Source organism: Xenopus laevis, chromosome 9_10L, assembly GCF_017654675.1.
Source record: "Xenopus laevis strain J_2021 chromosome 9_10L, Xenopus_laevis_v10.1, whole genome shotgun sequence".
Classification (NCBI taxonomy): domain Eukaryota; kingdom Metazoa; phylum Chordata; class Amphibia; order Anura; family Pipidae; genus Xenopus; species Xenopus laevis.
In genome coordinates, this window is record NC_054387.1 from 44068101 (window position 1) to 44090720 (window position 22620).

The 22620-nt window shown below is 38.3% G+C and overlaps 1 protein-coding gene across 2 annotated transcripts in view; it reads left to right on the plus strand.

Moving 5' to 3' along the window:
- Window positions 1-6209: 6209 nt before the first annotated feature.
- The window catches only part of LOC108701805 (fer-1-like protein 4), a 76144-nt gene continuing 59733 nt past the window's right edge, over window positions 6210-22620 (plus strand). The window contains exons 1-2 of one of the 2 annotated variants that reach the window (XM_041577584.1): window positions 6210-6482; window positions 11624-11679. In XM_041577584.1, coding sequence (XP_041433518.1) covers window positions 6404-6482; window positions 11624-11679 — 135 coding nt within the window. In that variant the 5' untranslated portion in view covers window positions 6210-6403. The remainder of the gene's footprint in view (window positions 6483-11623; window positions 11680-22620) is intronic. The other variant, XM_041577585.1, reaches the window with a different exon arrangement.

Genomic DNA, 22620 nt, shown 5'->3' on the forward strand with positions numbered 1-22620 from the left:
CATTGTTTTTTTGTTTTGATATTTCTTTCCTTGAAAAATGAATAATGGTGATTGTGATTACCAATTCTGGTGTATTTTTGTTTAACTGTTCTGCAGATGCCAGTGCAGAGCACATTGTGGAAGTGTCATGTGAATAAGGTTGGGGTACTGCTGGCAATTGGTACAATAGAGCTGCTGGAAATCAACATACAGAATAGTAGGATATGTAAGATTAGAATTTAATGTTGGTTCTTAGAGTGCTACAGATAGAATGCTGGGTGGGTCAAAATACAGAGTAAAAATTTAACTTCTAACCTCACAGAGGCCTTGGGAGCAGTTGTTGAACGAATACTTAGAGATTTGCCAAACACAAAAAGGCAGGTGTAGCGGGGAAATCTCCTGCATGTTTATTAGTCATATGATGTCATATGACTAAATAAACAAGCAGGGGATTTCCCCGCTACACCTGCCTTTTTGTGTTTGGCAAATCTCTAAGTATTCGTATCGTTGGGAGAGGTGCCGACCCCTCCAGCCAGCACTAGGCTTTCGCAGATAGGAGAGGAATTGGGGGAAATAGGATTTCTTGGTTAGTAGTTGTTCAACAACAGCTGCTGTAATTGCTGAAATATAATACTGAAATATATAGATTTAACAAGGCTGTTGGTGGGCTGCAAGTTATAGGTCGTTAATATAATACAACAGTGTGTTAACTGAGTCTGATATCCTGGGGGTTTGTTATGCACTATGGACTAAAATACCTACTCTGCGTTGGTCTTAAAATAATATTGTAGACCAGTTGCTCCCAAACTGTCAAGTTGTCCCCTTTTTGTTGGGGCTGGAGCAGTGATAGTGAAGTTTTAGCCTGAAGACCACATGGGGTGAAGAAGCCCTATTTGTTTCCCTAGATACAACTGAAGACCCAGCTCAAAGATCTGTGGTGAACAGGCCCGGACTGACAATCTGTGGGTTCTGGCAACTGCCAGAGGGGCTGCTATAAGGTCCCATAGAAAGTCAGTATTTAGTGGGCTGGTTGGGGCTATTTGGGCCTCTATGTGGGCTGATTGGGCCTCTGTGTACCTGAAATGCCAGGGCCTATTTTGATTCTCATTCCGGACCTGGTGGTGAATACCTGGAACAGTGAACCCCAACCAGTGACTCATGAGCAACATGTTGCTCCCCAACTCCTTGGATGTTGCTCCCAGTGGCCTCAAAGCAGGTGCTTATTTCTGAATTCCTGGTTTGGAGGCAAGTTGTGCATAAAATCCATGTGTACTGCCAAACAGAGCCTCTCCACATAGGGGCTACCAATGTGGCTCACAGGAAAAAAAAAAAAGGTTGGGGACCTCTGACCTAGATATTCTTGGAATTCTGTCTGGATGACTGATACAGTCATGTGTATAACTGTAACCTTGTTATAAGCAAAGACTTTTCATGTGGGCTTGACAAATCATAGCCTTACCTATGCCTCTAACTGGGAACTTCAAGACCAAGGGGCAGATTTACTAAAAAGGGAAGTGGCTAACGCTAGCTACTATTCGCCAGCGTTGCCACCCGCAGGGACCTCACCAATTTGCTAACAGGCGCCAATTCGCTAGCGAACAGGACCATAGCTATCGTTCATTCGCACTCTATCGCCTTTTCGCTCTGGTGAACGATCGTTACTCCGCAAATTCACTAAAATGCAGGTTTTACTGAACGTTATCTCTTTCGCCAGAGTGGACTTCACCACCTCAGACCAGGCGAAGGGCTTAAAAGCAGCTAGATCTTCCTCAATCTTCTGTCACTTGTATCCTATCCGAAAATGCATTTAAGTTCCAAAAATGCTGCCAACTTTTCCTTTTTTGAAGCGGAATTGCCTGCAAAAGTCCTGACTTTTTTTGGCGGACAAACTTTTTTTGGGTAAAATGTTTTCTCCAGACATTTCGTAACATATGGAACTTTAATTTTACAGTGGGCTCATGTGCAGGGAATTATATTGACTCTCTTGTCTTTATTAAGGTTCCCTCGACATGTACAAGAAAAAGTGGAAACTTCAAGCATTTGCACCAACATTTATAATAAAGACCTCCATACAACTTTAAATTACCCGCCGTATGTGAATTGACATAAGCGCAAGATCACTAGTGAATTCTCGCTAGGGACAAATGAACGCTGGCGCATATTCACTATGAAATACGTGCACAGCCGAAGTAACGCACGCGACGGAACTTTGCATAACAGTGAATTAGCGTATTCGTAGCGCATTTGCACCTGGCAAAGTGGTGCGATGGGTACGAAGCTGACACTGGTGAAAATTTTTGAATCTGCCCCCAAGTCTACAGAAATGTAGAGTAACAGAAGTGCTGGTAATAGAGTTTGTGAGCACTTAGCTGTAACAGAAGCATAAAGTCAGGTTCAGATGAAATCCACAAGCCAGGCAAAGGTCAGAACCAAGATCAGGAGTACACAGAGGGAAAATGCAAAGAGTAGTCACAAACAGGCCAATAGTCAATACCAGGAGGAATTATCACAATGAATTTTTAGTGACTATTCTCTTGCAAGGGCTTTGCCTTACGCTCTGCTACATGCGTCAGAAAGTGGCATTGAAGGGTGCCCACCAGTCTCGGCCTGGGGTGCCTGCGGCCCACCAGGAAACCTCATCTCAAGGGCCCACAGCCACCCTAGTATAAAGTAGCACCCACAAGCAAATATTAATATTTTTATTTAAAAAAAAAAGGAACTGGAATGTAATATTAAATCAAACTATATTGTTCAACTCTCCAGTTTAGAATTTCAGCACTGATCTGGTTGCTAGGCTCTTAATTGCCCTAGCAACCAGGCAGTGGTTTGAGTCAGAAGAAGAGACCAAATAATTTGAAAACTATACAAAATAAATAATGAAGACCAATTGAAAAGTTGCTCAGAATTGGCCGTTCTAAAACATAACAGTTAACTTAAAGGTATACTACTCCTTAAGAGGTTAAAAAACCTGTTTTAGACGTTTACAGTTTGCCAACACTTTACTGAAGTTCAATGGAACCATTGTGATTGGATGTCTGTAACTGTTCTACCTGGGGAATTCCCTACCATTTCAGCTGAACTGAAGACGTCATCTGGATGAGGGGTGGAACGTTTTGTCCAGTTGCCTTTCACTCTGCTAAATACTGTATATCATGACCTGACTAAATGAGAATTTTCATAGACAACAATGGCCTAATTCGTGATTGGAGCTGTACAGTCCATTTTTTACCAAAGTCAAAGGAAGGGCATTTATATTTAAAGAACCAGCACGCTATATTATTGAATTACTGTGAAATAATTATTATTACATCAGTATACGTCACCCATGGTGATATGATAAATCTTTTACAGCAATTCAGTTAGAGTAAATCAAAAACAAAAAAAATCAAGAATGACCTACTGTTTAGTGAAAAAGTAGCCCAAATATTTTTTTAAAAGTAGAAAATCTTTATTAGTACATACATTAGCCTAACGCGTTTCATGCCGACACTTACTGATAGGCTGTTGGTCTCCCCTCTGCACAGATCCTTTTAAGGGGGTAGTGACCAATAAAATTTACATTCATGACAACACACAATACATTATCCAATAGGAGAAAAGCTCAGTACATGGTAGTGAACCAATAGGATTGAGTTACATAAATTACATCACACTTGTATTATCCATTCAGTAAAAAAAAGGGGCGTTTTCACAACAACTAATTAACCCAGTGGAAAAAATCAGTGATTGATATATAGATACTGATAGATAGATAGATACTGATAGATAGATAGATACTGATAGATAGATATATACTGATAGATACTGATATATAGACGATAGATAAATACATACTGATAGATAGATAGATAAATAGATACTGATAGATGATAGATAGATAAATAGATACTGATAGATAGATAAATAGATACTGATAGATATATAAATAGATACTGATAGATAGATTGGTAAATAGATACTGATATTTAGATGATAGATAAATAGATACTGATAGATAAATATATACTGATAGATACTGATATATAGACGATAGATAAATACATACTGATAGATAGATACTGATAGACAGATATATAAATAGATACTCATATATAGATAGATGATAGATATATAATAGATGGATATTGATAGATCAGAGATAGATAGAAAGATAGTTAGATAATAGATACTGATAGAGCGTTTTAAGGGGGCAGTGACCAATACAATTTACATTCATGACATGACATCACACAATATATTATCCAATAGGAGAAAAGCTCAGTACATGGTAGTGAACCAATAGGTACATCACACTTGTATTATCCAATCAGTAAAAAAGGGGCGTTTTCACAACAACTAATTAACCCAGTGGAAAAAATCAGTGATAGATAGATACTGATAGATAGATAGATATAGATAGATAGATAGATACTGATAGATATATAGATAAATATATACTGATAGATAGATATTGATAGATAAATAGATACTGATAGACCGATAGATGATAGTTAGATAGATAGATACTGATAGACAGATAGATACTGATAGATTGATGATAGATAGATACTGATAGATAAATAAATAAATAGATACTGATAGATAGATAGATACTGATAGATAGATAAATAGATACTGATAGATAGACAGATAGATAGATACTGATATATACTGATAGATAGATCATAGATAGATAGATGATTGATAGATACTGATAGATAGATCATAGATAGATAGAAAGATAGTTAGATAATAGATAGATACTGATAGATGATATATAGATACAGTAGATAGATGAAAGATAGATAGACTGATAGATAGATAGATTCAAGTATACACATCCAAACAAAATTAACTTGGGGTTGCAGGCAGGTCCGGACTGAGATTCAAAATAGAGGGACTGTCCCCCTTACCCCCTCCCCTGTGTGCGTGCAGACAAGCAATGGGTGGGAGCACATGGTAGAGACCTGCGCGGGTCCATTTTTTGGAACCCGTACCCGCGACCTGCAATCTGCAACCCAGACCCGCAACCCGCATTCTTACCCACTTGGACCAGCTAGCCGACCCAACCTGCAAGTACCTTATTCGCAACCCGGACCCACTGACCATCATAAATCAGTAATGTATAAAGGCTGGAGTGATGTCATTGTAGACCAGAAATGACATCATCGGAAGTAGGCGTGATCAGAAAAAAAGGAGTAAAACAGGAAGTGCCGTCATTGTTAACCGCAATTGACATTGTCAGAAGTAGACGTGATCAGAAAAAAGGAGTGAAAATCGCTATTGGGAAGACCCGCGGCCCGACCCATGACCCACAGAACTGCCGACCCGTGTCTATACCCGCACCCGGAAATTCTACCCGTAACCTGAAGGGTACCGCAGATTTTTGCTGGTAAGCTGCGGGTACCCGACCTGCTGCAGGACTCTAGCGCATGGCAACTACCTGGAGTGGAGGAACAAAGGTCCTGGACTAGGGTGTAGGCAAACATATGAGGTACGTGCCCATTCTCTCTTGATACCTTTATCAAGGATGTAGTGCATCACTGCACGGCACAGTTAAATTACACAAAAGTAGTGACGCTTCATTCTCACCACAAGGTGTCACTATGCATTCTTTGTTCCACCTTTACCACCGTAAAAGTAAAATAAACTAATATAGGACAGTATTTCCATAAAACTGACCAGTTTTCACAAGCACCTACTTTCAAGTTTTCAGCAGTTTTAGATTATAAGCTTTACTGAGCGGAGACCTCTTTCCCTGTGCTATCAGTATGTGTATGAACTTGTATGTTTGATGTATGCTCCCTTCTGTTGTGCAGCGCAATGGAATATGTTGGTGCTTTATGAATAAGTGTTGGAAATAATACTAACAGCAAATACAGGATTGCAGGTGCAGTTTGTTGGCAAGCCTGGGGGAAAAAGTTTTCAGTGCACTCCTCTGACCAGGAAGTAATGTGTAAATATATATTCTTCCCTCAGTCAAGGCTCTTAAAATCCTACACATGCAGTTTAAGTTCCATGACTTTTAAAAAGATCCTCTTGGATCAGTTCTCTTACTACTCTCTTTTTATTCATGAACAAAACTAGAATTTTAGTTCATATGATGGAATAGTCAGAATGTCAGTACTAAAGGGGACTCCCGGGAGAGTCCAATAGCAGAAACAATTTCTCAGTTGGTAAACAGTCAGCATTGATGTGATAAGAGGCCCTGGGGATCTGTATGTTTAAGGAAGCAATCTGACAAGGTTTGAGGCGGGTGACTAGTGAATAAGGTGTGTGGAACTCGCTCTGCAGGTCTCTTGTGTCACGAATAACCTGTTGAGCCAGAAGAAACTAAGAGCAGTGCAGGTGGGGAAACAATCCTGGGCAGCACACCAACGTCCCCTCTGCATCGGCATGCAGCAAACCTAAAGGGAGCGAGTAACGGGATAGTAACCGGTTGGATATGGCTTTAAGCGTTTCCTTGAAGCGTGTGACCAACTTGCCAGGGAGACATGAGAGACAGGTATCTCTCAATTTTCGAGGTAAGATCCAAGTGCTATGTACAGTATGTGTATGTGTTTGTTTGGCCCACAGTAGATAATCAGGCAACTCACAGGCACTCTATATCCACTGTTATCCTACCAGTCAGTTGTTGAATCATGGTAAATAATTGGGGGGTGCGGAGGACATACATGCCTTGCGCTGTGTGCCTGTTTATGTATACAGATTTTAAAAGTTACATTGTACAGGAAAGAAATGTCCTCGGCCTTCCTTTTTGCAATAAAACAATCTCCCAGCTACTTCTGGACTCACTTTGTACTCCTTATTTAAAGCCCACAGGGATATTCCTATCAGCTGTGCAAAAGAAAGTTGTTTCCACTGCTATAACTAATAGGCTTGAGTAGTAAATCTCTTTTAATCCCAGCGACAAGTTAGGAATTGCTAAATTACTACTTATTGATAGAACTCTGTCTTAAGGTGGCCATACACGGGCAGATGAAAGCTGCCGATATTGGTCCTTTAGAGAGATTCGACAGCTTATCTGCCTGTGTGTGGGGGTTCTCGACGGGTTCTCCTGATCAATATCAGGCCAAAAATTGGACAGATATCGATCGGTCAAGTTTGATTTTTACCACGATCCAGGACCGCATTGGCTAGTTTATGCAGTCCTGCGACCCGTCGGTGCCCATTCGTAGCATTGTAACCCGTTCAGATTCACTCGATATCGCCCAGCCGTTAGTGGGCATATCGGGTTAAGATCCATTTGTTTTATGACCTCTTTAGAGTATGTGTAATGCAGCAATAAACAGTACAGGTATAGGCTCTAGTTTATGAAACCCAGAATTGCCATTTTCCACTGAATCTTATTTAAACAAACAATTGTTCTGTTTCGGCTTTTCTCTTTTTAATAAGACAGTGCCATATATATGATAGAATTTAAGGTAGCCAAAGTCGAAAACCCTCTTATCTGCCAGATCCCAAGCATTCCAGGTAATATAACATAACCCATATTAGCTTATATGTTGTTATAGATTTGATCAGGACCAGACTGAGATTTAAAATAAGCCCTGGCATTTTAATTACACAGGCCCAGTCACTGTCTATAGCAGCTAACAGCAGCCCGTCTGCCATTTACCTGAACCTATTAACCGGCAGTCAGGGACTGCCCTAAGATGCATCAGGATGCCAAATATTTATAGAACTATTTTCATGTTAAAGTAGACTGAAGGAAGAAATTCACATACTCATCTGTATTGGTTTTAACCTGATGTATATTATAAGTGATTTATAGGATTAGGAGTACACAGGGTAAGTAAATGTCACCATACTGAAAGGCATGTCTTACAGGGAAATGGTTACGTACAAATCTCAGCCTTGCCATCCCCACCCAAACCTCTGGCAGCCTCTGCACACAGTGAATGTTAAGGGCACAGCCCATTGCATTATGTGTTGAATCACGGCCTTTGTACTGAAACTGTAAGACCAATATCGGACTCTTGTTTAAGCTAATAAAGGTGTTGAGTACACAGCACAGCCCGCTGCTCTCTAATGCTGCCCACACAGTAACCATGGAACAAACACATGACATTGTACAAAGTCAAAAGGGGATTCACTAGGAATCACTTATGGTAAATGCACCTTCCACACCTTGACTAGCAGGCTGAATGTGTGTGTAAACTCCTGGTTTCTGTTGTTTCCCCCCCTGCTTTGTAGTTATACTAACTTTAACATAGCCACCGTCTTACTTTTTGCTTAAGATTTCATGCAGAATTTCTTGACTCACTTCACCACTATTATTTTATAATTATTTTGGGTTAACTTTTAGTATTGTTAGTTATTGAATGATCAATTCTACACAACTTAGCAGTTGGTCTTCATTATTTTTCAACCCAACTAGTTATTAGAGTGAGTTCCAACACATGGGTTGTTTTTCTCCACCAACTTGTTTCAGCCATTCGAGAAGATCCCAAACCACCCCTTCTGCCTGGTACTGGTGCTATTCAGTTAGAAGTTACTCTGATAAATGTTTTTGTTTTGAATTTCATTTTATTTTCATTTCCACGCTAGTTTAAGCCTCTTCGACAATAAACAATTTCTTAAGCTTGGGTCCCTGGATGTTGCAGAACTTCCAACATAGCTTAACCCGATCAATGACGCTTGATCCAGTAACATCTTTGGAAGCAATGTTAAAGGGGTAATTTCAAAACACGTCGGTTAATAGTGCTGCTCTAGCCGAATTCTGCACTGAAATCTGTTTTTCAAAAGAGCAAACTGATTTAATTTTGAAAGACATATTGTCATTTTCCCAGGAGCCCCGCAGTCACGTGATTTGACAAGATAACAACTGCCTGGTAGATCTAAGAACAGCACTCAATAATATAAATTCAGGTCCCACTGCAACAAATTCAGTTACATTGAGTAGGAGAAACAACAGCCTGCCAGAAAGCAGTTCCACCCTAAAGTGCTGGCTCTTTCTGAAAGCACATGACCAGGCAAAATTAACTGAGATGGCTCCTACACACCAATATAACAATTAAAAAAATACACTTGCTGGTTCAGGAATTTAATTTTATATGGTGGAATTATTTGCTGTCTAATTTAGAAATAAAAGCGACACCATAAAAATCATGACTGAATCCCTTTAAGAAACAATAACAAAGTTAGAGAAATACAAGACTTTTTTGTTGTTGTACTGACCAGTAATAGTGCCCCAGCCTGGTCCACTTTGTCCACTGCTTTGGGCCCCTCTAGAGGCAGCCCCCAGTTTGGTATTGATTATAAAGCTTAAAAACCCTTTCCCCTAATCCCTAGTACTGCCCAGCCTCCAGCTATAAATTATATATGTAATCACTGATCTTAATGAAATAACCAAGTTCTTATTATGGTGTCCTGAGAATAAATACCAGGTGATATATTAAAGATGCATGAGCACTTCTCAGGAAATGTTAATTTCCATAATTTTGATCAGCAAACCTTAAGGCTGCTAAAATACATTTAACCATTAATAAACAATAGGATTATTTTGTCTCCAATATGGATCCATGCAGCTTAGTTACCATCAAGTATAAGCTGCTGTTTTATTATTATAGGAAAAATTAGAATTGCTTGGTTATAATGCAGATCTATAGCAGATGTAATTCAGAGCTTTTTGCTCTTTTTTTTAAAGAATCTTATACCTGTACAGCTATTTATTATAAAAGGTGCTCATTTTTGAAATGCAAGTTAGAATAATTTTCAGTATTGAAGGGGTTGTTCACCTTTAGATTAACTTTTTGGTATGGTGTAGATATTGATATTCTGAGACAATTAGCAATTGGTCTTTATTTAAGATTTCTTATTTCAGCAGGTACTTGGTTGCTTGTTCATATTTACCCTAGCAACCAGCCAGTGATTTGAATGAGATAGAGGATAGTGATGTACGGGTTGGGTTTTACCCAACCCGCACCCGATCTGAACCCGCCCTCCCTCCACCCGTGCCCACCCATCCTCCACTTCCAGGTTCCTTTTATAGACCCGCACTGACACATCCCACCAATGACATCACAAAAGGGGAGAGCAAGCAGGCAATCAGCTATAAAACCGGAAGCCGGAAGTCAGAAGCTGTCAGTGTAAGGTGGCGGAAAACAAATGGCGGTGCGAGGTCGGCCCTCGCGAGTGCTATAATGACAACCAATAGCACAGTTGGGAGGAATAGGGCATTCTAGAACATACTAAAAATTAACTTAAAGGGGTGGTTCACCTTTAGGTTAACACTGAGTATGTTATAGAATGGTCTATTCTAAGCGACTTTTCAATTGGTCTTCATTAATTATTTTGTATAGTTTTTAAATGAGTTGTCTTCTTCCTCTGACTCTTTCCAGCTTTCACATAGGGGTCACTGACCCCACCTAATAAACAAATGCTCTGTAAGGCTACAAATGTATTGTTATTGCTATTTTTTATTCCTCATCTTTCTATCCAGAGGGGCTTGGCCTAGGGGATAAGAAGTTCTGAGCAGTTAGATTCTTTCCCTTTTATACATGGGAAGAGCCAGGAGCTGAAGGCTTTTATTTAAATAGAATCCTCCCTACTATTACACATGCAAGAAACACATCATATAAAATCAGAGCAACGCCTCAGGCTTTGGATCCTGTGTACAACAAGTACAGTTATAAGTTGCCTAATCAACTCCATCATTTACATGTGTAGCACAAGGCTTATTAATTACACGTCCCTCAGTGAAATGAAAGAAAAATATGTATATTTTACCATTACGGATATGGATTGTACGTATTATTAAATAGCAAAACCATACACACAACATGAATTTTTTATGATAAATACTAAAAGGAAGGGGCGCTAAAATGGTATATAAAATTGGCGACAAATCACAGTCCTTATAGTTGTCTTTTACTGGCAAAAAATGAAGAAACATCAGTAGTCGATCCAAACAAACAATGTATAAGCTTAAAAGTACCGTTGTTTAGCGGTGTGCAAATGCAGATTGACTTAACTACCAGTATCTGTAAACAACAAAAAAACAAGGCTCCCATAGCATAAAATCAATGTACAATTTTATTAAAATACAATATTGCACTTACTTAATCAGAATTGAATTTGGCTCATCAATATAATATATTAAATTGATGAGCTGAATTCACTTCTTATGGTGTAAGTGCAATATATGATTTTTTTATGGTTCTTTTATAATATGTTGTACTATATTATTTGGGGCAATAGCACATAGAGTCTTCTGCCTCCATGATTGTTACCTATCGTGAGTCATCTGCAAATACTCAGTCATTAAATAGAATATGCATGAAGTTGTTACATTTTGGGGGTCCTATAAGGCAGATCATATGCTGCAGGGGTGAACTTCAAAGAGGCAAATGCCTCTATTGTCTATTTATTAATAAGGCTCTTATAATTGGAAATCTATTTATACAAGTAGGACTGAAGGTAGACATTCTTCCCAGATCTCATCATATGTGGCCTTCAGGCTGAGCCATTGTTTGAAAACCACTGGGTTAAGGCAATGGAAGGGGCAATGCACTAATGGTCCAGAAATATCTGAAATTGTACAAAATGTCAAATGTGTGTGTTTTAGTCCTTTCTATGCATTTTGCTTTGATATACTATTTATTTCATTGTAATGCATCTTAAATAGCCACAGAACTAACAACGATTACATTGTTTTTTTAAGGCTTTACACACAAAAGCAAGAAACTCAAGACAGGATCCATAGCAGAATTTTCAGAGGTAAGAATATTCTTTATAACTATACCTGTTAAAAGCAACGGTAAATTCTGTTACAGAGAAATAAATGAGATGTGGGCTAGTAAACTATTGAAACCTTTGGTGGTACCTTGGAACCTGGGTGTTACCCCCCATAGGCAAAACAATGTCTCCTTCCCACATCACCCACCCCAAGCTGCCATTGGCTTATTACAGCACAGTGCTCCCCTAAAGTAATAGCTCTGGGTAGCACTGTGGCTCTGTGCTTAGTATTGCTGCCATGCAGTGCTGGGTGCCTGGGGGAATTCTGACACTGCATTGTGTTTGTATGTATCTGTGGGTTTCCACCAGCTGCTCTGTTTGCTCCCACACTTCAACAACATGCCATAAGTTATTTGATATCTGATATCGTTATGTTAAACTGGAAAGGGCTCATTGATCACCACAAGAGTTTATTTGGTGCTAGGGCTAAGACCACATGGTTGACTATTTTCATGTTGTTTAATCAACTTCATCAGCAGATAGCATCTTGGAAGAATAGATGGTGCATAATACAGGCAAACGTGGTGAAGAATGTTTCATGCTGCTAAAAATATAAGCTTTGGTGAAACATCATATTCAGGGACAGATTGGGCCGGCGGGACACCGGGAAAAAACCCGGTGGGCCCTGGCCGGCCCAGACCCCCTCCCCCGATCTGCCGCCCCCCCCAAGAAAACGAAACTGTGGCAGTGCGCATACGTGCTGGCGTTTGCGAATGCTTGCCACCGTTCATGCATGCGGAGGACCGGAGTTCACGCATGCGTGCCGGGAACCCCGGAGGTTTGGAAACCGATGGGCCCTCCAATGTCCAGTCCGACCCTGATCATATTTCAGAAGAATAATGATGCTAAACACAATCAGTGTCAGACTGGGACCCCAGGGGCCCACCCAAAAACCTTAGACCAGAGGCCACTCTCGGTACTGTTATTCTGCCTCTCCTCACTCAACCTCTATTCTCCTAGTCTCTTTTCTTACATACTATAATACTATAATCTATTATTTCAGCTATTTAGCCTCTTTGTTCACATAGAAATAAAGAATGGCCATGAAATATGCCAAATGTTTAGCAGCATGAGGGCCCACTGACACCTGGGCCCACCGGGAGTTTTCCTGGTATCCCAGTGGGCCAGTCCGACAATGACAAAGTAACATTGGTTTGAGAATGTCTTACAGTGGTCAAAGAATTTGTTCTCAGTCAGCTCGAGACTCAAAAGCCTTAAAGGAACAGTAACATCAAAAAAATAAAAGTGATTTAAAGTAATTAAAAGCTCTATAGAACATAATGTTGTTATCCACTATTTAACCTGTGTGATATAGCCTTTTTTCAATTTCCACCATTGCTACTCAGCAGCTTGTTTATATGAACTATAGTAGTGTTTCTGAAGCAAACAGATCAGTTTTACCAGTGCAGGGCAACAGTACATGATATTTTCATTACTTTAAAACACTTAAATTTTTTGGTGTTAATGTTCCTTTAAGTAAGGCTGAGGTCGCCAAATGAACGGGTCTTACCCAAGGATTGAATCAATAATAGACCCAATGGAAGGGCACTGCATGAAAAAACCAATGTAGTGTGGTATAATCCAAAAATGATTCTGGATTTTTATCATATAATACATTTTTCTCTATCCCCTTAACCCCCTTTTGCCTCTGTCTAATCTGTAAATTAGCATTGGACAATTAAAGGATAAGTAAGCGTATAAACTGACAAAAATATTCCAAGCAATTTACTGACACGTGGCCTATTGATTAGGCAAGATCCTCAAATCAAAACCTGGAATTAAAAACACCACGTCTCAATGTCATTGTATTTAGTCAATCATATCCACAACCTTGCATACTTCAGTTTCTCAAATGTATCATTTTTTCTTTTTCCTTTATATTTTTTCTGTTTTCTTATGTTTCCTATTTTGTCTTACTTATTATTTGTGTATAAATCATAAAACAACTTAAATAAAGAGTTATAAAAAAAAAACAAAAAAAAAACCACCAAGTCTGGTGTTAATGTTTCAATTGCTTCATTAATGGCACCCAATGTATTAATCCCGCTATCACTGTCATATACCATATCACCTGAATGTGACATTGTGACTTGCCCCTTTTAAACAATATTTGGTTCCTTCTGTGGTTAGAGAGCTAATTACTTGTGTAATTACTCGTGGCCTTGGCACTTGGGTACTAGTTTTTGGGAGTGGCTCCAGTACCTCTAGTTTGGAGCTGGCATTAGCTAAAGAGACCATACCACATATATATTATACGTACCCTGAGAATTATGGTTGAACAGTCATAGATTAAACAATCCTACTTTACGAAATAATTGGAACTTGCACCCACTTTGTTTGCCTTACTAAAATTGGTTAGTGTGTGTGTGTATGGATGCTGGGTTTTCATTTGGAGGGATTATTGATGTATGGCAGCGCACTCCAGACCACATTCAATAGTCACCAACACCACAGTTGCTTGTTAAAAAGATAAATTTTATTTGAACATTAGGCTAGAAAGCGTCTGAGGTCTGACGCGTTTCGTGTTCACACACTTCCTCAGCCATTTGTGGGGTCAGGATGAAGGGAGGTAGGCTGTATTATGTACATACTGTATATCGTCCACAGAAGCCTATGTCTAGGGCAATTTGTTGGCTGAAAATACTGCAGTTTGTCTGTTGCCAATGTAGAAACGGAAGGTATTAGCCATTACGACTTTCTGCAACAGGAGAGTTTAGCTGTTCTAAAAATCCTTTCTCATCAGTGCAATTATAAAGGATTTGCAGACAATTTGTGGCTCAGCCATGTGTTGTCATTGGGCATATTTAGTTACACTCCAACTTTCCTATTTCTCTTCTTTTAATGGCAGAGGCTTAGAAGGCCCACTTTTAACCATTTCTTCTAATTTGAGATATTCTAGGCCTGGTATTGCTGTTGGGACTTTGAGTCTTACCCATTACTGACATCATTTTAGAAGATGAGTTGGGCCAATCAGAAAGCATGAATGGATTAAAATGAATTGGGTCTGTTCTCCAATAGAGGGAAGTGCTATCAGGAAGCAATGCCACTGTATGTACTGTCTCACTAAGACATTTGAATAGCACATTAGATAACATCTGCAATAATTTAAAGTATGCAGCAAGAAATCAAAAATTTACATCACATTTTGCCATGACCAGAACTAGATATATTTTTTACACCTTGCTTCCTGATTAGGAGATTGTAATCCAGGATAGAGGCCATAACAGGGTATGGAAAAAATGACTTACATTTTCTTTTACTTTTACAAAGATTACGCAATACAAGGGTCACCTGCTTCTTCCTCTGTAGAACTGTTGTGCTGTTGGTTTCTAGCAATAGATGGCATTTGGCGATAGCAGCAACACATTGGCAAATTTGCCCATGGGCAGTCACCTATAGCAACCAATCAGCGATTAGCTTTTTAAGGCCAGCTGCAAGTAGAACAATGAATGCAGCAATCTGATTGGTTGCCATGGGTTACTGCCCATGGGCAAATTTGCCCAGTGTTGATAAATAACCCTCACTGTCTCATTGTGAAGAACTTGATTGTGTTGTGATTTTTGATGGTATCAAAAACCAGTGCTGTTACTAATAGTACTACAGTTACCAAATCTATAGAAGGCATCAGAGCAGTGGCACATAGGTGTTTTTGATAATCATGGTCATTTAGGCACATCCTTCTCAGACAACTGCTTCTGCCTATTTATCTAAAAGGGAAACATTCTCTGAACTATGTTTATCAGACAGTGTGTGCAATGAGAAACTTAACAGCAACTCATTTTGCTTTGACTACCCTCTTCAGTTTGAAGGCTTTTTCTTTATAACACCCCCCATTTTCCTAATGGTTCAACCACCCAGTATTCTGCAAGTAAGAGAAATTAGGAACAAGGTTAGGTTGCAGAGTACGGAAAATGAACAAGAATATAGATAAGAACAAGAGTATGGATAATGAACGACAGCATGGATAGAGAACAAGAGTATGGCTAATGAACAAGAGTATGGGATAATGAACAAGAATATGGGATAATGAACAAGAGTATGGATAATGAACAAGAGTATGGGATAATGAACAAGAGTATGGGATAATGAACAAGAGTATGGGATAATGAACAAGAGTATGGGATAATGAACAAGAGTATGGGATAATGAACAAGAGTATGGGATAATGAACAAGAGTATGGGATAATGAACAAGAGTATGGGATAATGAACAAGAGTATGGGATAATGAACAAGAGTATGGGATAATGAACAAGAGTATGGGATAATGAACAAGAGTATGGGATAATGAACAAGAGTATGGGATAATGAACAAGAGTATGGGATAATGAACAAGAGTATGGGATAATGAACAAGAGTATGGGATAATGAACAAGAGTATGGGATAATGAACAAGAGTATGGGATAATGAACAAGAGTATGGGGATAATGAACAAGAGTATGGGATAATGAACAAGAGTATGGGATAATGAACAAGAGTATGGGATAATGAACAAGAGCATGGATAAATGAACAAGAGTATGGGATAATGAACAAGAGTATGGATAATGAACAAGAGTATGGATAATGAATGACAGCATGGATAGAGAACAAGAGTATGGATAATGAACAAGAATATGGATAAGAACGAGAGTATGGATAATGAACAAGAGTATGGGATAATGAACAAGAGTATGGGATAATGAACAAGAGTATGGGATAATGAACAAGAGTATGGGATAATGAACAAGAGTATGGGATAATGAACAAGAGTATGGGATAATGAACAAGAGTATGGGACAATGAACAAGAATATGGATAAAGAACAAGAGTATGGATAAAGAACAAGAGTATGGATATAGAACAAGAGTATGGATAATGAACAAGAGTATGGATAATGAACAAGAGTATGGATAATGAACAAGAGTAAGGATAAAGAACAAGAGTATGGATAATGAACAAGAGTACGGATAAAGAACAAGAGTACGGATAAAGAACAAGAGTACGGATAATGAACAAGAGTATGGGATAATGAACAAGAGTATGGATAAAGAACAAGAGTATGGATAATGAACAAGAGTACGGATAATGAACAAGAGTATGGATAATGAACAAGAGTATGGATAAAGAACAAGAGTAAGGATAATGAACAAGAGCAGTGATCCCCAACCAGTAGCTCGTGAGCAACATGTTGCTCTCCAACCCCTTGGATGTTGCTCCCAGTGGCCTCAAAGTAGGAGCTTATTTTTGAATTCCAGGTTTAGAGACAAGTTTTGGTTGTATAAAAACCAGGTGTACTGCCAAACAGAGCCTCAAGGTAGGTTGACAATCCTCATAGGGGCTACCAAATGGCCAATCACAGCACTTATTTGGCACCCCAGGAACATTTTTCATGCTAGTGTTGCTCCCCAACTCCTTTTACTTCTGAATGTTGCTCACGGGTTCAAAAGGTTGGGGATCCCTGTACAAGAGCATGGATAATGAACAAGAGTATGGGATAATGAACAAGAGTATGGGATAATGAACAAGAGTATGGGATAATGAACAAGAGTATGGGACAATGAACAAGAATATGGATAAAGAACAAGAGTATGGATAAAGAACAAGAGTATGGATAAAGAACAAGAGTATGGATAATGAACAAGAGTATGGATAATGAACAAGAGTAAGGATAAAGAACAAGAGTATGGATAATGAACAAGAGTACAGATATTGAACAAGAGTACGGATAAAGAACAAGAGTATGGATAATGAACAAGAGTATGGGATAATGAACAAGAGTATGGGATAATGAACAAGAGTATGGGATAATGAACAAGAGTATGGGACAATGAACAAGAGTATGGGATAATGAACAAGAGTATGGGATAATGAACAAGAGTATGGGATAATGAACAAGAGTATGGGATAATGAACAAGAGTATGGGATAATGAACAAGAGTATGGGATAATGAACAAGAGTATGGGATAATGAACAAGAGTATGGATAATGAACAAGAGTATGGGATAATGAACAAGAGTATGGGATAATGAACAAGAGTATGGGATAATGAACAAGAGTATGGGATAATGAACAAGAGTATGGGATAATGAACAAGAGTATGGGATAATGAACAAGAGCATGGATAATGAACAAGAGTATGGGATAATGAACAAGAGTATGGGATAATGAACAAGAGTATGGATAATGAACAAGAGTATGGATAATGAATGACAGCATGGATAGAGAACAAGAGTATGGATAATGAACAAGAATATGGATAAGAACGAGAGTATGGATAATGAACAAGAGTATGGGATAATGAACAAGAGTATGGGATAATGAACAAGAGTATGGGATAATGAACAAGAGTATGGGATAATGAACAAGAGTATGGGATAATGAACAAGAGTATGGGATAATGAACAAGAGTATGGGACAATGAACAAGAATATGGATAAAGAACAAGAGTATGGATAAAGAACAAGAGTATGGATATAGAACAAGAGTATGGATAATGAACAAGAGTATGGATAATGAACAAGAGTATGGATAATGAACAAGAGTAAGGATAAAGAACAAGAGTATGGATAATGAACAAGAGTACGGATAAAGAACAAGAGTACGGATAAAGAAACAAGAGTACGGATAATGAACAAGAGTATGGGATAATGAACAAGAGTATGGATAAAGAACAAGAGTATGGATAATGAACAAGAGTACGGATAATGAACAAGAGTATGGATAATGAACAAGAGTATGGATAAAGAACAAGAGTAAGGATAATGAACAAGAGCAGTGATCCCCAACCAGTAGCTCGTGAGCAACATGTTGCTCTCCAACCCCTTGGATGTTGCTCCCAGTGGCCTCAAAGTAGGAGCTTATTTTTGAATTCCAGGTTTAGAGACAAGTTTTGGTTGTATAAAAACCAGGTGTACTGCCAAACAGAGCCTCAAGGTAGGTTGACAATCCTCATAGGGGCTACCAAATGGCCAATCACAGCACTTATTTGGCACCCCAGGAACATTTTTCATGCTAGTGTTGCTCCCCAACTCCTTTTACTTCTGAATGTTGCTCACGGGTTCAAAAGGTTGGGGATCCCTGTACAAGAGCATGGATAATGAACAAGAGTATGGGATAATGAACAAGAGTATGGGATAATGAACAAGAGTATGGGATAATGAACAAGAGTATGGGACAATGAACAAGAATATGGATAAAGAACAAGAGTATGGATAAAGAACAAGAGTATGGATAAAGAACAAGAGTATGGATAATGAACAAGAGTATGGATAATGAACAAGAGTAAGGATAAAGAACAAGAGTATGGATAATGAACAAGAGTACAGATATTGAACAAGAGTACGGATAAAGAACAAGAGTATGGATAATGAACAAGAGTATGGGATAATGAACAAGAGTATGGATAAAGAACAAGAGTATGGATAATGAACAAGAGTACAGATAATGAACAAGAGCATGGATAATGAACAAGAGTATGGGATAATGAACAAGAGTATGGGATAATGAACAAGAGTATGGGATAATGAACAAGAGTATGGGATAATGAACAAGAGTATGGGATAATGAACAAGAGTATGGGATAATGAACAAGAGTATGGGATAATGAACAAGAGTATGGGATAATGAACAAGAGTATGGGATAATGAACAAGAGTATGGGATAATGAACAAGAGTATGGGATAATGAACAAGAGTATGGATAAAGAACAAGAGTACAGATAATGAACAAGAGTACAGATAATGAACAAGAGTACGGATAATGAACAAGAGTACGGATAATGAACAAGAGTACGGATAATGAACAAGAGTATGGATAATGAACAAGAGTATGGATAATGAACAAGAGTATGGATAATGAACAAGAGTATGGGATAATGAACAAGAGCATGGATAATGAACAAGAGCATGGATAATGAACAAGAGTATGGGATAATGAACAAGAGTATGGGATAATGAACAAGAGTATGGGATAATGAACAAGAGTATGGGATAATGAACAAGAGTATGGGATAATGAACAAGAGTATGGATAAAGAACAAGAGTATGGATAAAGAACAAGAGTATGGATAAAGAACAAGAGTATGGATAAAGAACAAGAGTACGGATAATGAACAAGAGTACGGATAATGAACAAGAGTACGGATAATGAACAAGAGTACGGATAATGAACAAGAGTACGGATAATGAACAAGAGTACGGATAATGAACAAGAGTATGGGATAATGAACAAGAGTATGGGATAATGAACAAGAGTACGGATAATGAACAAGAGTACGGATAATGAACAAGAGAACGGATAATGAACAAGAGTACGGATAATGAACAAGAGTATGGGATAATGAACAAGAGCATGGATAATGAACAAGAGTATGGGATAATGAACAAGAGTATGGATAAAGAACAAGAGTATGGGATAATGAACAAGAGCATGGATAATGAACAAGAGTATGGGATAATGAACAAGAGCATGGATATTGAACAAGAGTATGGGATAATGAACAAGAGTATGGGATAATGAACAAGAGTATGGGATAATGAACAAGAGTATGGGATAATGAACAAGAGTATGGGATAATGAACAAGAGTATGGGATAATGAACAAGAGTATGGGACAATGAACAAGAATATGGATAAAGAACAAGAGTATGGATAAAGAACAAGAGTATGGATAAAGAACAAGAGTATGGATAATGAACAAGAGTATGGATAATGAACAAGAGTAAGGATAAAGAACAAGAGTATGGATAATGAACAAGAGTACAGATATTGAACAAGAGTACGGATAAAAAGAAATGAACAAGAGTATGGATAATGAACAAGAGTATGGGATAATGAACAAGAGTATGGGATAATGAACAAGAGTATGGGACAATGAACAAGAGTATGGGAAATGAACAAGAGTATGGGATAATGAACAAGAGTATGGGATAATGAACAAGAGTATGGGATAATGAACAAGAGTATGGGATAATGAACAAGAGTATGGGATAATGAACAAGAGTATGGGATAATGAACAAGAGTATGGGATAATGAACAAGAGTATGGGATAATGAACAAGAGTATGGGATAATGAACAAGAGTATGGGATAATGAACAAGAGTATGGGATAATGAACAAGAGTATGGGATAATGAACAAGAGTATGGGATAATGAACAAGAGCATGGATAATGAACAAGAGTATGGGATAATGAACAAGAGTATGGGATAATGAACAAGAGTATGGATAATGAACAAGAGTATGGATAATGAATGACAGCATGGATAGAGAACAAGAGTATGGATAATGAACAAGAATATGGATAAGAACGAGAGTATGGATAATGAACAAGAGTATGGGATAATGAACAAGAGTATGGGATAATGAACAAGAGTATGGGATAATGAACAAGAGTATGGGATAATGAACAAGAGTATGGGATAATGAACAAGAGTATGGGATAATGAACAAGAGTATGGGACAATGAACAAGAATATGGATAAAGAACAAGAGTATGGATAAAGAACAAGAGTATGGATATAGAACAAGAGTATGGATAATGAACAAGAGTATGGATAATGAACAAGAGTATGGATAATGAACAAGAGTAAGGATAAAGAACAAGAGTATGGATAATGAACAAGAGTACGGATAAAGAACAAGAGTACGGATAAAGAACAAGAGTACGGATAATGAACAAGAGTATGGGATAATGAACAAGAGTATGGATAAAGAACAAGAGTATGGATAATGAACAAGAGTACGGATAATGAACAAGAGTATGGATAATGAACAAGAGTATGGATAAAGAACAAGAGTAAGGATAATGAACAAGAGCAGTGATCCCCAACCAGTAGCTCGTGAGCAACATGTTGCTCTCCAACCCCTTGGATGTTGCTCCCAGTGGCCTCAAAGTAGGAGCTTATTTTTGAATTCCAGGTTTAGAGACAAGTTTTGGTTGTATAAAAACCAGGTGTACTGCCAAACAGAGCCTCAAGGTAGGTTGACAATCCTCATAGGGGCTACCAAATGGCCAATCACAGCACTTATTTGGCACCCCAGGAACATTTTTCATGCTAGTGTTGCTCCCCAACTCCTTTTACTTCTGAATGTTGCTCACGGGTTCAAAAGGTTGGGGATCCCTGTACAAGAGCATGGATAATGAACAAGAGTATGGGATAATGAACAAGAGTATGGGATAATGAACAAGAGTATGGGATAATGAACAAGAGTATGGGACAATGAACAAGAATATGGATAAAGAACAAGAGTATGGATAAAGAACAAGAGTATGGATAAAGAACAAGAGTATGGATAATGAACAAGAGTATGGATAATGAACAAGAGTAAGGATAAAGAACAAGAGTATGGATAATGAACAAGAGTACAGATATTGAACAAGAGTACGGATAAAGAACAAGAGTATGGATAATGAACAAGAGTATGGGATAATGAACAAGAGTATGGATAAAGAACAAGTATGGATAATGAACAAGAGTACAGATAATGAACAAGAGCATGGATAATGAACAAGAGTATGGATAATGAACAAGAGTATGGGATAATGAACAAGAGTATGGGATAATGAACAAGAGTATGGGATAATGAACAAGAGTATGGGATAATGAACAAGAGTATGGGATAATGAACAAGAGTATGGGATAATGAACAAGAGTATGGGATAATGAACAAGAGTATGGGATAATGAACAAGAGTATGGGATAATGAACAAGAGTATGGGATAATGAACAAGAGTATGGATAAAGAACAAGAGTACAGATAATGAACAAGAGTACAGATAATGAACAAGAGTACGGATAATGAACAAGAGTACGGATAATGAACAAGAGTACGGATAATGAACAAGAGTATGGATAATGAACAAGAGTATGGATAATGAACAAGAGTATGGATAATGAACAAGAGTATGGGATAATGAACAAGAGCATGGATAATGAACAAGA